General features: G+C 44.2%; 1 protein-coding gene across 1 annotated transcript; it reads left to right on the plus strand.

The window, feature by feature from the left end:
* Nucleotides 1-132: 132 nt before the first annotated feature.
* Nucleotides 133-15800, plus strand: swap70b (switching B cell complex subunit SWAP70b). Its single transcript, XM_052060556.1, has 12 exons — nucleotides 133-326; nucleotides 1223-1363; nucleotides 3706-3879; nucleotides 4644-4880; nucleotides 5252-5398; nucleotides 5492-5600; nucleotides 5976-6157; nucleotides 8705-8812; nucleotides 8911-9077; nucleotides 12905-13103; nucleotides 13185-13281; nucleotides 14079-15800. The coding sequence occupies exons 1-12, from the start codon at nucleotides 231-233 to the stop codon at nucleotides 14195-14197; spliced, it is 1776 nt and encodes a 591-aa protein (XP_051916516.1). The 5' UTR covers nucleotides 133-230; the 3' UTR covers nucleotides 14198-15800.
* Nucleotides 15801-21141: the final 5341 nt, after the last annotated feature.

Genomic DNA, 21141 nt, shown 5'->3' on the forward strand with positions numbered 1-21141 from the left:
GTCACAAATGAAAACCCGCGATAAGCGAACCGCAAAGTAGCGAAGGAATAGTGTACTCAAGAAAGTGTGATTAACGCAAATCCAAACCTGTCACATGACCTGGCCTGGTCGAGAGAGAGAGAGAGAGAGAGAGAGAGAGAGAGAGAGACCGTTGCAGTGTGTCATCAAGGCAGAAGGAAGCAGCGCAGAAACGAGAGCGTGTCGAAGCAGTTTAGAAGCCGACCACGGTGATGTCTCTGCGGGACGAGTTGTTGAAATCCATTTGGCACGCCTTCACGGCCCTGGACGTGGACAAGAGCGGAAAAGTGTCCAAATCTCAGCTCAAGGTAAAACATAAAGAAAGAAGGACGACGAAACTTCTTCAACAGACAAAAACGAAGCTCGTGGATGTCACGCACCTGCGTGTCATCTTTTACGCACATACAAGGAGTAAAACGAGTTTTTTTTTCTTTTTTTAGATTATAGTTTGGGATGTGAACGTCAAACGCGAACGTTTGTTGCTCAGTAAACTAGCAAATGGTCGACAGACAGTGCAGTAGTTCCAAAAGTTTGTCCCTGATGCCCTAACGACGCTTTGGAAGTGCTTTTAAAAATGAGTTTTATTTCCAAATATTGATTCAAAACTAACCAGTGAGCTAAAAGAAAGCCATGAAATATTTCACGCTACCTGAGCTTGTTGTTGTAATGACACATTTTTGTTGTTTTATGAACTGAGGGCATTGAAGCCACAGGGATGCCACCGTCAGCGGCAAAGCAAAGATGGCGAGCCCACTACCCCCAAAACAACGCCCCCGCGCCCCCACCCCCCCAAAATACCAAACATCGTTGTTTTGGTCCATTTATTAAATGTTTTAAATTCGGAAATATTTCACTTTAGTTTCATTCAAGTGAGTAGAACCAAAACAAAAAATCAAAACGACGTATCATCATCAATTAGAAAATGATGCATGCAATTTTACTGTACAAAAATAACAAAAAAAATTATGGAATGGAAAATAAATAATAGATAGGTACAAAACATTTTGAAGTTTAAATTTAATGTGAAAAAGGACATATTTTTCTCATTAAATAGAAAATAGATACACCGTATGTGACAGTTACCTTTGAATGTGACACTTCATTTTGAAATCATTTGTACATCGTTTCATTCCACACAGTCAATAAACACAATCATGGTGTATACAAGCTTGTATTCTATGTTGTTTCTTGCGCGTTTTTGTAGGTGTTGTCACATAACTTGTGCACAGTGATGAGAATCCCACATGACCCCGTGGCTCTGGAGGAACATTTCAAAGACGACGACGAGGGGCCAGTTTCCAACCAGGGATACATGCCTTACCTCAACAAGTTCATCCTGGACAAGGTTAGTACATCTATGCACCTTCTCTGGCTCTAAAAAGTATACAAACTCCTGTGAAAAGGGCATTTTTTTGTCATGTAAAAAAAGATAAATCATTTGCAAACAATAATGTGAACTATAACTTGTAGCACTCGATTGAAAAAAAAAAAATCTTGAGTGGGGCAGTAAAACTAAACAACTGAGATAATGTGGTTGCACATATGTCCATGACCTGTCATGACTGGAGAGATTTAACCAGTTTCGTTCAGACGCATGGTAAATGACCCAGCACACACTGGCCGGCAACCTTTTAAAGTGCGTCTGATTAACCCCAGACAAAGTTCAAATGTTCTAATATAGTCCGATGTTTAAATTCTTTTCTGATGTTTTTGTCGTCACATTTTAGAGCATAGGTCATGGTCTGCAGCCAGCTTCCAAAGCAACAAAAATGTGATTATTCAAAAGTATCAGTCAAGAAAAGGATACAAAAGATTTTCCAAGGCTGGAAATATACCAAGGAAGGCAGTCAAGTGGAGAAATGATGGCACAACACGGACATAACCAAAAAACAGTTCCTTCCAAAGTTTATAGTAAGACAGGAAGGAAACATGGAAGTCTCTCTTCTTTATACCACAAAAGTCTGGTATTTGAACAGGGTCGTCTAGACTTAAATCAATTTTGTCTGTCTGTCAAAATGAGTCTGACAGGCTGCTATCAAAAAGTGCATTCATTGCACTGCTTATCCTTTCCTCGTTGAGTTTATCGCATGACCTTGCTCTTGTCCTTCATGGCATTTAAATATTACAATGCTGTCTTTATGCCAACATGCACACACAAGAATCCTGTGGATTTGAGCGACTTTTGCAATTTTTTCACTCGCTGCGAGTGACTTTTGGTGCTATCAGGAAATGCAAAAGTAGTGATGTAAGTTCAGGATGTGTCGTTATCGATATGTGTAGATAAAGTCATGGCATCATTCGAGTGAGGAAACGCCACCCTGCTACACAAGGAGTCAGTCACTTTTAGTTCGTGTGCGTGTGTGTGTGTGTGTGTGTGTGTGTGTGTGTGTGTGTGTGTGTGTGTGTGTCAGTGTCAGGGCGAACCAACCTGCTGTCTGGTCACATGACTCCACAAGGCATCCCATTGTGGATATGAATGGATTCCGGAAGTCTTGAAAAAATGTTGGGTCCACTTTGTCCCCCACATTTTGTGTCTGTGCCATTTTTACAGATCATTGGGAAAAGGTGAAAAATGCTCCTTTTTTTTCCAGGCCCACCATCACAACATTGCCGCTCCCCCGGCCCCCAGAAACCTTTTGAGCACAGCTTTTGACAAAAAGCTTCCAATGGAGCATCTGTACTTTGAAGTAGCTATTTTTATTTGTTTTTATTTTAAAAACGACAAAAAGGAGGGGATTGTTTAGCTTTCTTGCTAATCTTTAAGGGAGGTGCCATTCTGAGCCTTTTTGGGAGGAGTACCACAAGTTTCCACACAAGCGCAAAGCGCCAACAGAACACAATGGCGCTTGCATCACATCCTGTCCGATTGTGTGTGTACTACTATAGTCTTACATTACACATGATGACAAGGGAACTCATAATGATTTCTAAAAGCCGGTTCACTTCCAGCCCACTCATTTTGTGTCGACGTGTGCTCTTTAAGCCAGCGTGAGTGCACACCGGGCCTGCCAGTCGTCTCCATGCTGACACTTGTGTACCCCCCCGCCCCTCCACGTTCCTCACATTTTCTCTGGACGGTTTATTTTTGCGCTTCTCTTTTATGGCACAATAGGATAGACACTATCACGGAACACCACCAGCCAGTGCCTCTTTGTTTGCCCACTTCCTGAATTTTGCCATTCAGATTCATGCTTTACTATATTCTTTGAGAAATAAGGCGAGGGTGGGGCGGGGGGGGGATATAAATTCATATTGTCCCACAAATATTTTAGCATGTTAACTTACTTCCAAAACAATGAGTCATTTTTTGACACATTGGATGGAGATGTATTTTCATCCAAACCTCACAAAAATCGCCATCAATAAATACATAACCCTATTTTTTTTCTTTGTTTCAGATACAATTTTTTTTAATCACGAAATGGATTTATGTTGGACAGTAAAAAAAAACCTCTCACTGTTCAACAAAAAAAATGCATTTTCTTTTTGTATTATTAATTTTAATGATTTAAAAACAAGCCATAGTTTTTTTTCTTTGTGTTGGCTATACATTATGAAAAAAAAAATTCAAAACGCAAGAAAAATATTGCAAATAAAAATGTTATTATGGGATGCCATAATTTGTGGAAACATGACGCCGAAGTTTGTCCTGTATATTGAGAACTTTTCTTCAATTGTGTGTGACAGGCGACAAACAACTTTGACCGGCAGGACTTTGACAGGATGTGCTGGACTTTGTGCTCCAGGAAAAACCTGGACCAGAATCAGCTCCTCATCTCCAACGAAGACGCCTTCAAAATCTGGTGCATCTTCAACTTCCTGTCCGAGGACAGCTACCCGCCGGTCATCGTCACGGAGGAGGTGAGCAGCGTCCGGCGTTTCTGTGTCACCCTCGTGAATGGATTCCCGCACGCTCGTTTTGGCGCATGACGAGTCGCCGAGAGTCGTTCGACAAGAGGAAGTTGGGAACTTCCTCTTCTGTTACGAATGCTGGAAAATTTCAAGCTTTGACAAACACCGATGAGCGCAGGAAGTTTGTCAAAGTACACGTGTTGGTCTTTTGCCTTTTGCTAATGCTGAGAGACACACAATCAAGCTTATTGCTTTAAAAGATAAGGGGAGTGCGTCAGGATACTACGAATGCTGAAAGGCATTATAATGAAGTTATCAGTGAAAAAAAGTGAATGCTGCGAGACTAGCATTCAAACTAATATGACCGTGCGTCAAAAAATGTGATTGCTGTGAAAAGTAGTTTAAGTGAAGGAAAATCATGGATTAAAAAAACCACCCGAAATAGATAAAAATAATAATTTTTTTTTGGATAATGCCGATTCAGATATTTGGCAGAATAAAATTACACTTACAGATTGACCTGTGTATTTAAACGATATGAATGCTGAGAGACAACCATTCAAAAATTGCAACACAAAACTTTTCAGAAATGCTAAGAGACCTTTATAGCAACTTGCTCCATGATCAAAAGTAGCCCATGTATGCTGCGAGATGAGCGTTTGATGCAACTGTGAAACTTACCCCCAATAACAACACCAGTGCTATACCATGTGGCCTCTCTGACATCATCTCCCAGCATTCGCACCCAAAGTTTTGAACCTCCTCGTTTCCAGGTGGAGTACTTCCTGCGCAAGCTGACGGAGGCGATGGGGGGCAGCTGGGTGGAGGAGCGCTTCGAGGACTACAAGCTGCAGATGCTCTCGCAGCAGCAGCAGCAGCAGAGCATCAGCGTGTGGCAGCTCATCGATCTGGTGGGCTCCGGACACTTCAGCAAGGGCATGGACAGACAGACCCTCTCCATGGGCATCCACGAGCTCCACCAGGAGCTCATTATGGACGTGCTCAAGCAGGTCCGTCCCCATCTGCCCATTCCAAACTTAAACTTAAAGCAGAATTGGTCAGTTTTGCAACTTTGAATTGTTTTATCAAAGTGTGGCGCTTTACTGAACCGGACATGTCCTTTTTTTTTTTTTTTTTCCCATTTTTGAAGTACCGTATACTCGACGGTGCCTCTTTATTCCATTTTTTTGCCGACTTAAAGTGATGCACAGGTGTCATTTAAGTAACGAGGCACCCTTGCAGAGAACAGTCAAAGGTTTAGAATTTTACTGCATGCTTTGAATGGGAGAGAGTAGCACCAGCTGGTGGACCAATCGTCTAGACCGAAACGTTAATGGAAATTACTTTAGCATTAGTTTATGTGAAGATGTATTTTGTGCAGGGCTACATGTTGAAGAAAGGCCACAAGAGGAAGAACTGGACGGAGCGCTGGTTCACCCTCAAGCCCAACTCCATCTCCTACTATGTGAGCGAAGATCAGGCTGAGAAGAAGGGGGACATCTTGTTGGATCAAGACTGCAGCGTGGAGGCAAGGATAAGCTCCTCTTGAAACGCATACGATGGGAAAGGAAAAATGGGGTGGTGAACTCAACTGAAGTCTCACATTTCTTCTCAATTAAAGGCTCTACCGGACAAAGAGGGCAAAAAGTGTCTCTTCTTCATCAGATCCTCACACAAGAGTTTTGAAATCAGCGCGTCAGATAAGAAGAAGAAGCAGGAGTGGATTCAGGGTGAGTGGTTGACCTCGTCGGAACTCGTATATGGAATATAGAGCGTGCATCCAGAAGGGTTTCTCATGTTACAGCCTCATTCCAAATTAGGAAAATAATTGCATTCCCTTTCCCTCGAAATTGGACACACACTTCACCGTCATGTGGTTTAGCATTTTGGGATGTTGTATGGAAAATTCTTGGAGAAATAGATTTTTTTGGAATGAGTCTGTCACAACAATATGTGTTACATGACAAAAACTTGCAAGATGAAACTAAAATGTGCTCGAACCTTTACAGGTGAACTTGTTTGATCTCTAAAAGCCGAATAGCCCCCAAATCGTTGTGAATAGTGTGCACGAGCGTAACTGAGCTTTGCTCGTGTTTCGGCGGTAGCCATCCAGACGTGCGTGAGCCTGTTGCGAGCGGGCCGCCAGGCGCCGCATCGCGAGTCGCGCCACAAACGTCGCGAGCTGCGCCTCAAGCAGCAGGCCGACCAGGAGGAGCTGCGGACCAGGATGAAGGAGCTGCAGACGGCCAACGAGACCAAGCAGCATGAGCTGGAAGATATGAGGAAGGTGAGGACCACCAAGTGTAGGACACGTCCTCCTTTTAATGTTTATTACCTCTGCCAAGCGGAGAAGCGAGCGCTCTCGTTTTGATTGGCAGGCAATCCGCTGTGAAGCCATTTTTGATGTCAACAGCACTTTGCTCGTCGCGCACATGTCCACAGTTCTGCCTCACACAGTGACATGTAGTTGTCCAGTTAGTATGCCAAAGTTGTCTTATTTAGGTACAGAAATGTCATACAGTCCAGTGAAACTCCTCTACAACGAAACCTACATGGGCGAAAATAGTGTGAAATAGTGTGAAAACATTTTCATGCATGAGAGACATTCCCACTTTTCTGCTCCCCTACAACAAAAAGTCCCCGTTCCGTGATACAAAATCGTTTTCTCTGCTCTTGCCTCGCAACAAGATTTACTACAACGAAAACAATCCCTCCGCAAAAGTCTAATCCAAACTCAGCATGCCACATATACATTTTTTGTGTGTGTTCATGTTTATGTCTGAGAACAAATTTGCTACAGTGAAAAGACCCCTGTTGTGAAAAATCTCTTGCTGCAAACACGATTTCATTGTAGAGGAGTTTTACTGTACTCTATAAGGAAAAAAAACATTATGAGTAAGGCACACTAAGCTGAATTGTCTTCCCAGTAAAGTCAAACAGTGTGCTCGTACGTGGGGTCTCATTGTCGAATCAAACAGCGTTCCATAGATGGGCAAACTTCCTTGTGGATGAAAACTTGCTGTGGTGCGAAGCAGCCACTTTGTTATTCTAAACAGTACCATTGTTCTACAACGTTGCAGTTGCCCTCTCGGGCCAGTTTGACGCCACCCCATGAATACAAATAGCATCCACGAATCCCTCTCACCCTCCTTCCACCCCCCCCGGCCCCCAGCTCATGAATAATGTGCCGGTTCTTGTCATGCAGGAATGTAGAATGAACAGGGTCGGTCACCCAGTCGGTCGCCATTGAACACGTTTTTCCGGTTTGTATCCCCTAAGCGGAGCGTCCGGGCAGACTGCCGACGTGGTTCGTGGTGCTCAAGCACCTGCTCTGTGATTGGGACTCGTTAGCATTAGCGATAGCAACTTTGAAGTCATTGTGACGTGAGCTTAATTGAATCATCCACCAACAGTAATGTCGAAAGTAAATACTTTGTTACACTCCTGTACTTAAGTAGACTTTTTTTCTGTACTTAGTGCTCCTTACGTTGTCAAAATAGGGCAAAAAAAGGTGTAAAGTCGCCTTGGTAGAGATCTGGATTAATTATCAAGTAGATGATGTAGGGACAGAAAGAATATTCTGTTGTGCCAGCCTCAGAAACACCAAATATATTTTTAAGTTGTTGTCACTGAGCAGTTGTTGTCACTTAGTTCACAACTTTAGCAAAGCAATCGAAACACGTTTTGAGGGCACAAATGTTGACTCACCGCTGTTGTAGCTGGACTTGTAACATGTTTTGTTTTTCCTTCTCGGAATGAGCCCTATCGAATTAAAGGGGAAGTCCATCCAACCAGCCATTATCCGATCCCGCTTATCCTCACAAGGGTGTGAGCGGGTGTGCTGGAGTCGATCCCAGCTGTCTTCAGGCAGCCGGCGGGGGACACCCTGAACCGGTTGCCGGTCAATCGCAGGGCACACATAGACAAACAACCATTCGCAATCACACCTCGGGACAATTTCGAGTGTTCCATTAACCTGCCATGCAGGTTTTGGGAATGTGGGAGGAAATTGGAGCACTCGGAGAAAACCCATGGTGAGAACATGCAAACACAACACAGGAAGGCCCAATCGAACCGCGCATCTCTCCGCACTGTGAGGCGGAGGTGTTAACCAGTCTACCATCATGCTGCTTAAAGCGAACGACAACTCCCAACATTTCTTTGCAATCTAAATATCAAACCATATTACTACCCAAAACCGATTCTATTGCTATTATTTCCAATGTGGGGAAACCGAAACAGATTGTGATTCACCGTTGTTCAAGTGGGTGCGCAGCGCGTGAGTGTGCGTCCGACACTCTGGTGTGCTCACTGGCTGACACACTTTGTCTTGGTGCTGAATGCACAAGCATTTGCCATTGAGGTGCCACTCTTTTGTCCAGCGTAGTTTGTGACTGCATGAATGCACAATGAGACCATGTGCACGCACGTAACACAATGTCAGACGCTGCACAGAAGTAAATGGAGTGCTTTATTAGTTTGTTTGTTTGTTTGTTTGTTTGTTGCAATTGATCACAATGATCAATTCTCTCTCTCTCTCTCTCACTCTCTTGAAAAGTATGCATTAATGTTTTTTTTAATGGTCATTTATCTCACGAGATGATCGTAAATAATATATAACATAACTCCGGGTATGTTCTGTTGGTCAGATGATTTTGATGTTTTTGGAATGTTTTCTCTAAAACTCAGAAGACAAGAGACTGTTTTGGATAAAAAGGTTTTTGTTGTACTTTGGTGCTGGCGGCAGGTCATTTTGTTCGTTTGGTGTCTTGTAAGCGTGTATCCATGTCACAATCATAAAAATGTCATTCATTCATTATGTGGTCATGGTCAGGCTCTGGAGGAAGCGGCAGCCAATGCCGCGGAGGAAGAGCGGCAGCGGCTTCAGACTCAGGCCGACCTCCAGGACCGCTACCGGGTGGACCTGGAGAGAGAGAAGATGGTGTGTGTGTGTGTGTGTCTGTGGACTCTCGTCCGGCTTCACGTTCAGCGGGCACAACATTAGGAACACCCTTGTGTGTGTGATCGACACGTGTTCAGGTGAGGCAACAGATGGAGGAGCAGGTGGCCCAGAAATCCACGGAACTGGAGCAGTACCTGCAGAGGGTCAGAGAAATGGAGGACATGTACCGGCGGCTGGAGGACGCCTTAGAGGAGGAGCGGCGCACCCGCCAGGATGAGGAGACTGTCCGCAAGCTGCAGGCCAGGTCAGTGAGTTCAAAATATGACAAAAGGTTTGTCGATCTGGTGGTGTCGCAAAGGATTCATCGATTAAGCGACAACTCGTGTACAGGTCAAGAGCAAATTTTAATCAGAGATGGCTGCTGGTTAAAAAATGTATTTCTTTTTTTTTTTTTTTTTGGATCAGGTTTTTGAGATTTTCATCAGTTGGTTTTAAGTTTGACCTCGAAAGGTTGCCCAATATGGATTTTACCACACATCGTGTAATTTATAGCAATGAGGTTTCAGACAAATTCCACCTGCTATGAACCTAACCCTTAATTCGTAACCGTCCTCAAATTGCATTTTATCAGAATCGTCTGCCCTGTGTCAACTGTCGAGACCTTGAAGTTTCTCTTGTTATATATAAAACTCTTATTATTATTTGTTTAATAATAATAATAATATGAAACCCTGATGTGCTAGAGGAAACAGGTGCAAATTGACGGTTTATTTCTACTTAGGACTTTTTTGTAGGTCTACTCATAGTGCACATGCCATCAAATTTCACGTACCAGTTTCTAACTAAAACCGCTTCAGGGGATGAATTATGAAAAAAATCAGCAAAAAAATTCAGACAAATGAAGGGTAAAAAAAAAAAACGCTGGCCTAATTAAATGGTCTCACAAGCAGTCACATATTCAAGTTCCTCTGTGACCTTCCTTCCTCTCTGCTGACATTAACTTTCCCGACCAGGGAGCGACTGAGTCGGCACTGTTTAACAAAACAACAGACGCTGAGTGTTCAAAATGGACCACATGCATGAAGAACATAAATCGGGAGCTGTAATCAGATAGAGCAGTGGGTTGCAAAATGGCTTCCGTTTGCAATTAGTCATTATCATGAAAGGATAAAGAATATATGCCGTAAAGTATTGTTACATTTTTTGTTCTGCGTTCTTGGTCAAATATCCATTGCTTATATAACACTACAGCAGGCATGTCCAAAGTCCGGCCCGCGGTCGAATTTCATCCGGCCCTCGGCCCCTGTCATAAAATCAGTGCCGTCTGGCCCGCAGGTTGGGCGCAATGGAACACGTGTTGCATTGACTGAGGTCTCGTAGACTGGTGAGTGATGTTTCATAGAGTACTGCTTCCCTCTAGTGGCTAAATGAGTAATAGCATTCATTAAATGAGTAATAGCATTTAGACACTAGAGGGCATCACTCACGAGTGAACAAGACATCACTCCGTGTTTATATTGACTGATATGTCATATTTCAAATGATCCTTGCAGTTGTGGATATGTGTATTGCTTGTTCATTTCCCTGTTGTTCGAGTCAAAGGTTTTGTGACTATTGAAAAGTCATGGTGATACATTTTATGTTTCAAATCAATCAATTTGCACTCAGGAGACTTCTGTTTAAGAAAAAGTCAAGTGAATAAGTAGTTGCATGTGATATACCTGTTTCAAATGAACCAAAAGAAATTCTTAAGATTGTTGAAATTAAAATAAAAATGGAAATGTGAAACAGACTGGCTTACTAAAATTTGCTGAACAATATTGTTCAATGTAAAGAATGTCAGCCAAGGTCGGCCCCCCGACATTTTACCACATAAAATCTGGCCCCCTTGGCAAAAAGTTTGGACACCCCTGCACTACAGTGTTGCTGCTGGTTTCATTAGCCTGCCTATGGCGTACTGACGAATCCCCATCATGATGTGATGCGACAGCACCACCTGTTGGCTACGCTTGTTACTTTCCAAAGGTTACAGAGTGAACTTGAACAAAGTTGTTTGAGTAACTTTGTAATATTTGAGGGCGGCCCGGTAGTCCAGTGGTTAGCACGTCGGCTTCACAGTGCAGAGGTACCGGGTTCGATTCCAGCTCCGGCCTCCCTGTGTGGAGTTTGCATGTTCTCCCCGGGCCTGCGTGGGTTTTCTCCGGGTGCTCCGGTTTCCTCCCACATTCCAAAAACATGCATGGCAGGCTGATTGAACACTCTAAATTGTCCCTAGGTGTGAGTGTGAGTGCGAATGGTTGTTCGTCTCTGTGTGCCCTGCGATTGGCTGGCAACCGATTCAGGGTGTCCCCCGCCTACTGCCCGGAGACAGCTGGGATAGGCTCCAGCACCCCCCGCGACCCTAGTGACGATCAAGCGGTTCGGAAAATGAATGAATGAATGAATGTAATATTTGAACTGCATTACTCGTCGAAAAAGTTCACCACCGTTAATACAACAGCCAAACGTCAAATCTACAAAAACAATTCTGCTTTAACGTAAATGATGAATGACGCGTTTAGTGACAAAATGATGGGACGTGTTGTCGTTACGCCTCATTTTATTTGTGACATTAAAATGCTTTTTTTTTTAACAAGACAGATGGTCCAGCTCATTAGAATATGATGTTGAAAACATGAAAATGATTGAGTAAAATCTAAGAGTTACTCTGATGATAAAATCTCACCTCAGGTGTAAACACGTGACCAAAGATCTTCATTTGGCATGATTTCATTCAGAATGCTCAAAACGTCTCCATGTAAACCTGACTGCCCACCATCGTATCTTCCTTACTCCCTGGTCTTCTTCCCACTGGCATACACACACTCCTGACAGCGCCCTCAAATTTGAGATGGTGCAACTAAATTTCTCACCTACTCGCACCACTAAACCAATAAATCAGGGGTGCAGATTAGGTAGATCCTGATCTACCGGTAGATCTAAGACAGGTCCCAAGTAGATCCGAGGAGTGTCGAGGAGAAGAAAAAAAAAACAACCATTTGTGTCTTTGTACATGTTAATAATATATATTTTTTGTGTTAATGTACACTGCGGGCAGCCCGGTAGTCCAGTGGTTAGCACGTCAGCTTCACAGTGCAGAGGTACCGGGTTCGATTCCAGCTCCGGCCTCCCTGTGTGGAGTTTGTATGTTCTCCCTGGGCTTGCGTGGGTTTTCTCCGGGTGCTCCGGTTTCCTCCCACATTCCAAAAACATGCGTGGCAGGCTGATTGAACACTCTAAATTGTCCCTAGGTGTGAGTGTGAGTGCAAATGGTTGTTCGTTTCTGTGTGCCCTGCGATTTGGCTGGCAACCGATTCTGGGTGTCCCCCGCCTACTGCCCGAAGACAGCTGGGATAGGCTCCAGCACCCCCCGCGACCCTAGAATCAAGCGGCTCGGAAGATGAATGAATGAATGTACACTGCACCCTAATCATCTTATCAGTCTCATTTTTACCCCAAAAATATTTCAAAATAAAATAAAGCAGGTAAATCTTGAATTTACGGTGGCGCGCGATTACGTCACGGGAAGTTGTTAGCTCTCAGCAGTCTGCAATTGCAGCTTGTGATCAGAACGGTTGCACTTTATCTTTTATCGTATTTGTCTATTATTCTCATTCAGAGTTTGCTTCGTGTACAATTCACCGAGGGCATGAGCAAAGTGTGTGTGTGTGTGTGTGTGTGTGTGTGTGTGTGTGCGTGTGCGTGCGTGTGCGTGTGCGTGCGTGCTCGTGCCGGTAAGAGTAGATCCCGGGAGGTTAGTTGATCGAAAAGTAGATCTTTGACCCAAAAAGTTTGAGCACCCCTGCAATAAATTCTATGACCAATTTGCCATTTTTTTCTTAGTTCTACAATATTTTGTTTGCTGACAACCTTCTGATCCACTCTTAACAGTAACGTGAAGTAAAAACTATTGGAGATGTGAATATTTTTGTAATTTATGCATGTGTCCCGATAATTTGTACTCAATTTTGGGTTAGGCGACACTGTGTTCTTAATAGGGCATAGTCTGCACACACACGTATAAAAATAAGTGTGTACTGTTTATGTATAGTGGTTACCATTCGCCGTTAACGGTGGCATCGGTTGGCGCAGGTTGCTGGAGGAGGAATCAGCTAAGCGGGCCGAGCTGGAGAAGATCCACCTGAGGCAGCAGCAAGCAATCTCGGAAACGGAGGCTGAGAAACAGGAACTGCAAAAGGAGCGGCTGGCAAAGGACAATGCCCTGAGGGATGCCATGATGCAGCTGCAGCAGCTGGAGCAGGACAGGCAGGGGGCGCTGGAGCAGTACCAGGTCGGATCATGCACACCCCAGTCACAATATGATAAAGAGTAAATGATTCTGATCACGATGTTATTTTTTGCCGTGAGTCAGACGGTGATGAAGAAGCTGGAGGACGCCACCAATAACACAAAGACGTGGAAGCACAAAGTGGCCGAACACGAGGGCTTCTTGCGCCTCATTCAGCCAGGTAACCTGGAAAATGCCTTTTCACAAGATTTCCTCTAATATGTCTTTTTTCGTCTAATGTTGGGTATTTTGTATTGACCAATTTGGCAGTACTCTCCTATTTTCGTACAGTAAAAATTATATAAACTTTGTTGCAGTTTGTCTCATCATCATTTTTTTCCGTTCAGTATTTTTATCGTTTTTTTTCCCCTTTAATACTGTAAATCTCTATCTTTATTTTCTCATATAGTTGTAATAATAATCGTTTCTTATTGTCCACTTTTCATCCTTGTATTCTTGTAATATTTATGCATTACTCTTCTATTTCTAATAATTGCATACCGTATTTATAATCTATTGTTTTATTAGATCATATTTTTGTATTTTTCATTCCAAAATTTTTGGGGTGTAGTTTTATCCAGTATGTATTAATATTTCAATATTTTTCATCTAATCTTTTTGTATTTTTTTATCCCAAATTTGTGTTCACTACTGGTCCAGTTTTCCTTAAAAGTCACATTTGTGTATGTTTCGTCAACGGGCTGCCACTTGTATGGCATTTTTCTAACTTCTGCACTCCAAGTGCCTTCCACTGTTCTGCCATTGACTGTACCGACTGATGACGCAGAATTAGGCGCAACTGGAAGTTCAGTATCTTGCCGAAGGACACTTTCACAGGGTCACGATGGGGATTGAACCCCCAACGACCACTCTCCTACTGAACCATGCCGCCCACAGCATGAATATTCTTGTAGTTCTGGATGTGTCACTATGTATTCAATCGGAGCTGATGAACCTTCTTCCTTTCCGACCTGTCAGGCTCCAAAGCTCATCAGATGATCACAAACTGGGGCCCGGCCGCCTTCTCGGATGCCGAGTTGAGCCTGAGGGAGAAGAAATGGCAGGAAATGAAGAACCAGGTGACACCGGCGCAGTAGACAACAACTGCGACATCAATGCTAACGGCTAAATCACGGCGGGAAAGGAAATACTGTCATTAATGTGTTTTGTACACTCTGTTCTCACCACCTACCTGCATGTTAGGCAACCAAAATATTAACTTATATCAACTTAATTAATTGCGACCGTACCTAATCAAGTGTCCAGTGAGCCTACTTTTTGTCACTCCTAATTGAGATTAATATGGAAAAATGGAGGCGGACTGGTTAGCACGTCCACCTCACAGTGCAGGGGTCGCGGGTCCCCTGTCTTCCAGTGTGAAGTTTGCATGTTCTCCCCGTGCCTGCGTGGGTTTTCTCCGGGTACTCCGGTTTCCTCCCACATTCTCAAAACATGCACGATAGGTTAATGGAACACTCGAAATTGTCCGAAGGTATTACTGTGATCGTGAATGGTTATTCGTCCCAACCGTCTTCGGGCAGCAGGCGGGGGACACCCTGAATCAGTTGCCAGCCAAACAACCACCAACGCCCACACCAAGGACAATTTCGAGCGTCCAATCAGCCTGCCATGCATGTTTTTGGAATGTGGGAGGAAACCGGAGTACCCGGAGAAAACCCCCGCAGGCCCGGGGAGAACATGCAAACTCCACATAGGGAGGCCGGAGCTGGAATCGAACCCGGTACCTCTGCACTGTGAAGCCGACGTGCTAACCACTGGACTACCGGGCCGCCCCTGGATGGAACTGTGGATGTAAATATGTTGTATTTAACTCGCAGAACATTCAGCGCACATGCTAATAATAAAGAGTGAACCTTCCAAGACCGCTGTATTTAGCGTAACTTGAGCGTGTTGTCATTTTAAAAATGTGAACAAATATTAAAATGCGGAATTAAAAAAACAAATTGTTAAAACTGAGTGAACCGTCTTGAATTTGAGAACATGATGATTTTTGGTTCTTTCATTTCAGTTTGAGGCTGCCTATCGACACGCTGGCTGCATCAAAGCATATTCCGTCGTCAAACAGTTTCGTATTCTTCACGTTTATGTCCACCAGCCAAAACTTTTACCTGTAGTAGTTTGGCAAATTATTTTTTTAAACTCATTTTTATGTCATGTTTAATTGTTTTTTTCTAATTTGTGTATTTTTGCCATATGATATTTTTGTAATGTTATTCCAACATTTTCTTACCAAATACGGACCGCTGCGAGGACCCTTTTGTTTTTGGTGGCAATTATTCTTATTATTATTTACAAAAATTAATCGAATTCTTGCTTAACGAAACGTGCATGAAAACTTTGCACCATATTCGCACCCACCTAGAATGGAAATTTGACCTCGGCCAAGATATTTCAGCATTCTCAACAGAATTGAAGGTGAAACCAAACACTTTCTCTGTTTGTTTTGCCTGAAAATTCCCATACTGAAGTGATTTTCCTGGAAAAAATAAAACTTGATCACTCAAAAAAGAAAAAAATTACTGTTGGCACAAGACTTCGTTTGTAAATAGACACGATCCGACCTTCAACAGCAGGGGGCAGCACAGACACCAGAGAGGAAACCCAAATTGTCAACAAGGTGAAATCCGAGTGAAGGAAAACGACTATCGATATCTGACATCAATTATTTGGAACACGACTGTAGGAATGACAAGGCCAAATTCCAAAGAGTTTGCTTCATGTTGCGTGACGGCAGTTTTTGTGCAGCATCTGGACCGACACTGGAGTCAGTCGTAAAAAAAAAAAAAAAAAACTTGTAGGGTTGGTCATCGTCAAGCTTAAAAAAAAACATTTGCAAGATTGTGAGGACTAAAAGCAGGCCGGGATTTCACTTGGTTCAAAAAGACAAAGAAGCAAAGAAGACACCCATTGTAGTACAAGGTGTCCCGAAATCACAATCCACTCCCTTTTTTTCGGTTTCATTTGGACAAACACTGAACTCGAGCAGGTGTTTGTGCAAAGTCAGCTCGATTCTATGCTCGGCCTTCCCGTGTGGAGTTTGCATGTTCTTCCCTGTACCTGCGTGGGTTTTCTCAGGGTACTCTGGGTTCATCCCACAGCCCAAAAACATGCATGGCAGGCTGATTGAACACTCAAATTTTTCCCTACGTGTGACTGTGAGCGGACGTTGTATCGGTCTGTCGTGGTGAAGAAGGAGCTGAGCCAAAGGGCGAAGCTCTCAATTTACCGGTCGATCTACGTTCCAACCCTCATCTATGGTCACGAGCTATGGGTCGTGACCGAAAGAACGAGATCCCGGTTACAAGCGGCCGAAATGAGTTTTCTCCGCAGGGTGTCCGGGCTCTCCCTTAGAGATAAGGTGAGAAGCTCGGTCATCCGGGAGGGGCTCCGAGTCGAGCCGCTTCTCCTCCACATCGAGAGGAGCCAGATGAGGTGGCTTGGGCATCTGATTCGGATGCCTCCTGAACGCCTCCCCGGTGAGGTGTTCCGGTCATGCCCCACCGGGAGGAGACCCCGAGGAAGACCCAGGACACGCTGGAGAGACTGTCACCCAGCTTGCCTAGGAACGACTCGGGATCCCCCGGGGAGAGCTGGACGAAGTAGCTAGGGAGAGGGAAGTCTGGGCTTCCCTGCTAAAGCTGTTGCCCCTGCGACCCGGCCCTGGATAAACGGTAGATGATGGATGGATGGTGTGACTGTGAGTGCAAATGGTTGTTTGTCTACTGACAACTCCAATCCAAGTTTTCAACCCCATTTTGAAACCCTAACCCTAATTTTAATCCCTACTTTGAAACCCTGACACTAGTTTAACCCTTTCAGGGACAGCAGTTGCTACAGTGGACAGCTTATCATGTTATCAAGTTACAGGGTGCATGAAAGGCTTAAAACCAGAGTTTGAAACCCCTAACCCAAGTTAACACCACCCCCACGTTGAAACCATAACCCTCGTTTAAAACCCTGATGCCAGTTTAAAACCCGACTATTAAACCCTAACTAAGTCTTCTGTGAAAGGCCATACAGACGAAAAAAAAGGTTGAGCAGTCAAATGGGATTCGTGGCTTATTTACTGTATGACACAACACTAATACTAAATCGATACCGAACAAAACTGCTCTAAAAATGAGGATAGAATAAGGGCAGCATGGGGGGGGGGGGGGCGGCAGACTGCACACTTTCCTCTCACATTCCAAAAACATGCATGGTAGGTGAGTTGAACATTGAATTGTCTGGGTGTGATTGTGAATGTGTGTTTTTTTTTTTTTTTGGTCTTTGTGTGCCTTGCGATTGGCTGGCAACGAGTTCAGGATGTTCCTTTCCCACTGCACCAGAATCGGAATCAGAATCATCTTTATTGGCCAAGTATGTAGAACACACAAGGAATTTGTCTCCGGTATAACACGCTGCACTAGTATCATCGTAAACAACAAAATCATTGAACCATTTTAGAGTAACCAGTAGTTTTGTAGTACCATTTTGTAGTACAAGAAGAGTGACTACGTCAGTGACTATCCCAAGATGGCTGGGATAGGCACGCTCGAGACTGGTTCAGGTTAATACATGGATAATCTTTTTTTTTTTAATCTCAAAATGAAACTAAAACTAGCCATAAGGTCAAATCCAAAATATAACCCTGATACAGGATCCTGAAAAAATATGGAACAAAGCAAAGTTTAAGCACTACCTGGAGGGTAATAATAATATAATAATACATTTTATTTACCTTTCAAGAATAATAATTGCCATGTGGCCCCCCCAAAGACTGAGGTCTGGCGACAGCTCATGTCTGTTACGATGCTGCCAGACACGAAACATAGTTAGCACCGTCGATGGTGCTTTTAAAAATGAGTCAAATACATACATGTCAACCTCGGCTAATAGCCGCCCTTGTAAATGATTACGATTCCCCTTACAAATCAACAAAAAGCCTTCCAGCGGCTTTCCGCGCATGCGCACATCAGGCTTTATCAATCCGACCGTGCGCAGCGATGAAAAAAAAAATATACGATTGAGGATTACTTTTGCTGGTTTGCCGTGACAATTGTAGCGATCGACGACGGCATTGTCGTTGGCTACCAGCAGGTGAGACGTTCTGGATTTGAGCCAAAATGGTCTTTGCGGGATCGGTTCACAATTGTTTTTCTTTTTGTATCAAAGTTGTAATACGCCGTATATGATTTGAAATGATTTTTAAAAAAAGTCTAAAATACACAGAAAACGTACATGTTGACAGGTATGCAAAAAAATCCTCAATTTGAAAACGTGTCTGGGGGGAAAAGAAAAAAAATCCCCCTGCTCAGCCCCCCGCTTCGTTCTTGCTATCGTGCTAGCGCGCCGCCACTGCCCAAACAAAGCGCAAAAACAATGTGGCGTCCAGATGCGCTCGGCACACAGGCTTTTATGCAACAAGACGTAGCATCATTAACGCTGAACGCCGAGCCACATGTGCCAAACCCCCCCCCCCCCCACCCCCTCCTTCCTCCCTCTTCCCCATCACCCCCAGCGGCGCCTGCATCCCATCATGCCTCGGACTCTTCAAACATCCTTGCACCGGAGGTTACGAGCATTGCGGCTCGCGTGCCGCATTCCAGCGACGTGATGCAAAGCAGAATTGCTCTAAACTCTCGCAGGGGGTGCGAGTCGGTGCGCATACGTTAGGAAATAAGAGTTCAAAAGTTGGGTTAAGGGCCTCTCACTGCCCGCCCCCCCCCCCCCCCCCCCGCGAGCATCTTCGATGCAAAAGCCTCGGAGGACTTTCCAACATGAGTGTTAGGAATGTCAGGCATGTGCGGCGAAACGGCGCGGAACAGCGCCCCGGACAATTCATGCACCCCTGGGGGTGCCGCGGGGAGGGCAAGCATCTGGCGGGGAGAGGAGACCAAATTGGCCGATCACTGCATCCTCGCTGTATACGTCTCTGAGGGTGAATCAAACCAACTCGCAGGATTTCAAACATATGTTGTTGAGGAAAATAAAATACGGGAAAAAAAAAGTTTATCAGCGGGCTCCTACATATGGCCATAGAATACAAATGTTGTTTTTTTTCACATAGTTTTTTTTTTTCACATAATATGCAATTTTGATCACAAATTAATCCATACGCCAGGGGCGTGCAAAGGGCGCAGGCAATGGAGCCGCCCCCCCCCCCACACACACGCACACATACGCACACAAAACACGCACTGAGTCAAGCGTTTGCCCTTTGAGTGGGCGTGGCCTATGCAAATAAAGGTGCAGCAAGCACGCCCTGTCATTTAGAATGAATTCCGATTCCACATTAGCATAATTTGCGAAGAAAATGGGCACGCCTGATGAGTCCGATGGTCATTTTGCACTTATTTCGTTCGTTTTAATTTGCTTTTATACAGAAAAAACCCCAACCTTGATTCAGTTTTAAATGTGTGGTATTTGTTGAGCGTGAGACAAAAAAAAAGGTCACAATAAGTATTGTCCTAAAAACTCAACAAAAAATCGCCACAAACAGATGAACGACCATCCACAAATAAAATTTAAACACAAAAATAAATAAATCAACCCTAAAATAGCTTACATATCGAAAAATGTATCAATTTCAAGGCTCCATTTCAACCGTACAAATAGATTTTACTGTCTCTGATTGTACAGTATATATTTTTTCTATTGATCATTTTATTTAGGTTTTTGCACTTTTTATGATCCATTGCAAATCTTGTTCTCGTTTCGAAAAAGACTTTTATGTTTCGCCTTCCCAATATGGAATCGATGCTGGCTGTTGACCAATCTGAAATTTGTGACGGATGACGACGAGAGCACATGTACAAGGGTGCAGGATGAGGGACTTTGTTCCAGAAAGACCCTGTCTCCAATCAGCCCGGTTGACCAAGGCGGAATCAAAGGCGACTTTACCCGTTTGCTCGCAACACCTCAAAATAAATTATGACTAGAAAGTGCCTTTGACCAATATATGTCTTCAAGGTTAGGCTCATACTCTGCCTATGTAGGCTGCGCTCAATCAGCAGACAAATGCAAAGTAGGACACCCAGTCAAAGATGCGCCCAGACAGAATAAATAAGCAGCGAACTCGTTTGAGAGGACGGCTCGTCTCCATGGCGCTGCTTTCTCGACGTGGAATGCTTTTTACGTGACAGCCAGCGTCTCCTCCTGCTTTTTTTTCCTCCCCCGTGAAGACAAAAGAATGTGTGGCAAGGCGCAAATATGAAACACAAGTGTGAGTTTTATGTGGGGTGGGGGGGGAGCAGCAAGCATCTTCCAACGCCCCCCCCCCCTCACCCCCTCACGGATCGAAGCCGTAGTCCCGCCAGCGCGTCCAGTCGTTCCATCAAAGGTTTGGCCTGCCACCAGTGCCGCATTGTTTATCCTCTCCAATAATAGCTGAGCACAGCAGGATCGGAGGAACTGTCCACCGGCGCGCTTCCTGCGCCATCATCCAAGGGGAAAGCGCGGCGTCCATTGTTTGGTCCCTCCACTAACGCCCCCCACTGACACGGTGACGCTTTCGAGGAGGAAGGCCGGTCTGGATGTTCTCTGCGGCGCACAGCGAGCGCAGGGCTCGAGTTTAGCCAAAAAACAAAGGCCATGATTAATAAAAAAAACAACTCCACTGCTCTCTGTGGTGCTTTGGCTCAGTGGTAGAGTGATGGAATGCCACACCAGAGGTTGGGTGTTTGATTCCCAATGTTTGCGTCAAGGTCATTCTTATATTTAACCACCATGTGCAGCTTTATTGAAGAAAACACAAAACAAACAAGAAGCTATGTGGTGGTGTGGCTATTGGGTAGAGAAACAATGTCCCAAACTAGCGGTCGTTTTCTTCGGCCAAAAATTTCTTCCAAAAACGCCTTACTAAACATGGTCGCTTTTTTCGGCTAAAAATTTCACCCAAAAACGCCTTACTATTATGGTTGTTTTTTTCGGCTCGAAACACCTTACTATTATGGTCGTTCTTACCGGCTAAAAATTTCGTCCAAAAACGCCTTACTATACATGGTGGTTTTTTTCGGCTAGAAACGCCTTACTATTATGG

Source organism: Hippocampus zosterae, chromosome 3 (assembly GCF_025434085.1).
Source record: "Hippocampus zosterae strain Florida chromosome 3, ASM2543408v3, whole genome shotgun sequence".
In the NCBI taxonomy this organism is placed as follows: Eukaryota; Metazoa; Chordata; class Actinopteri; order Syngnathiformes; family Syngnathidae; genus Hippocampus; species Hippocampus zosterae.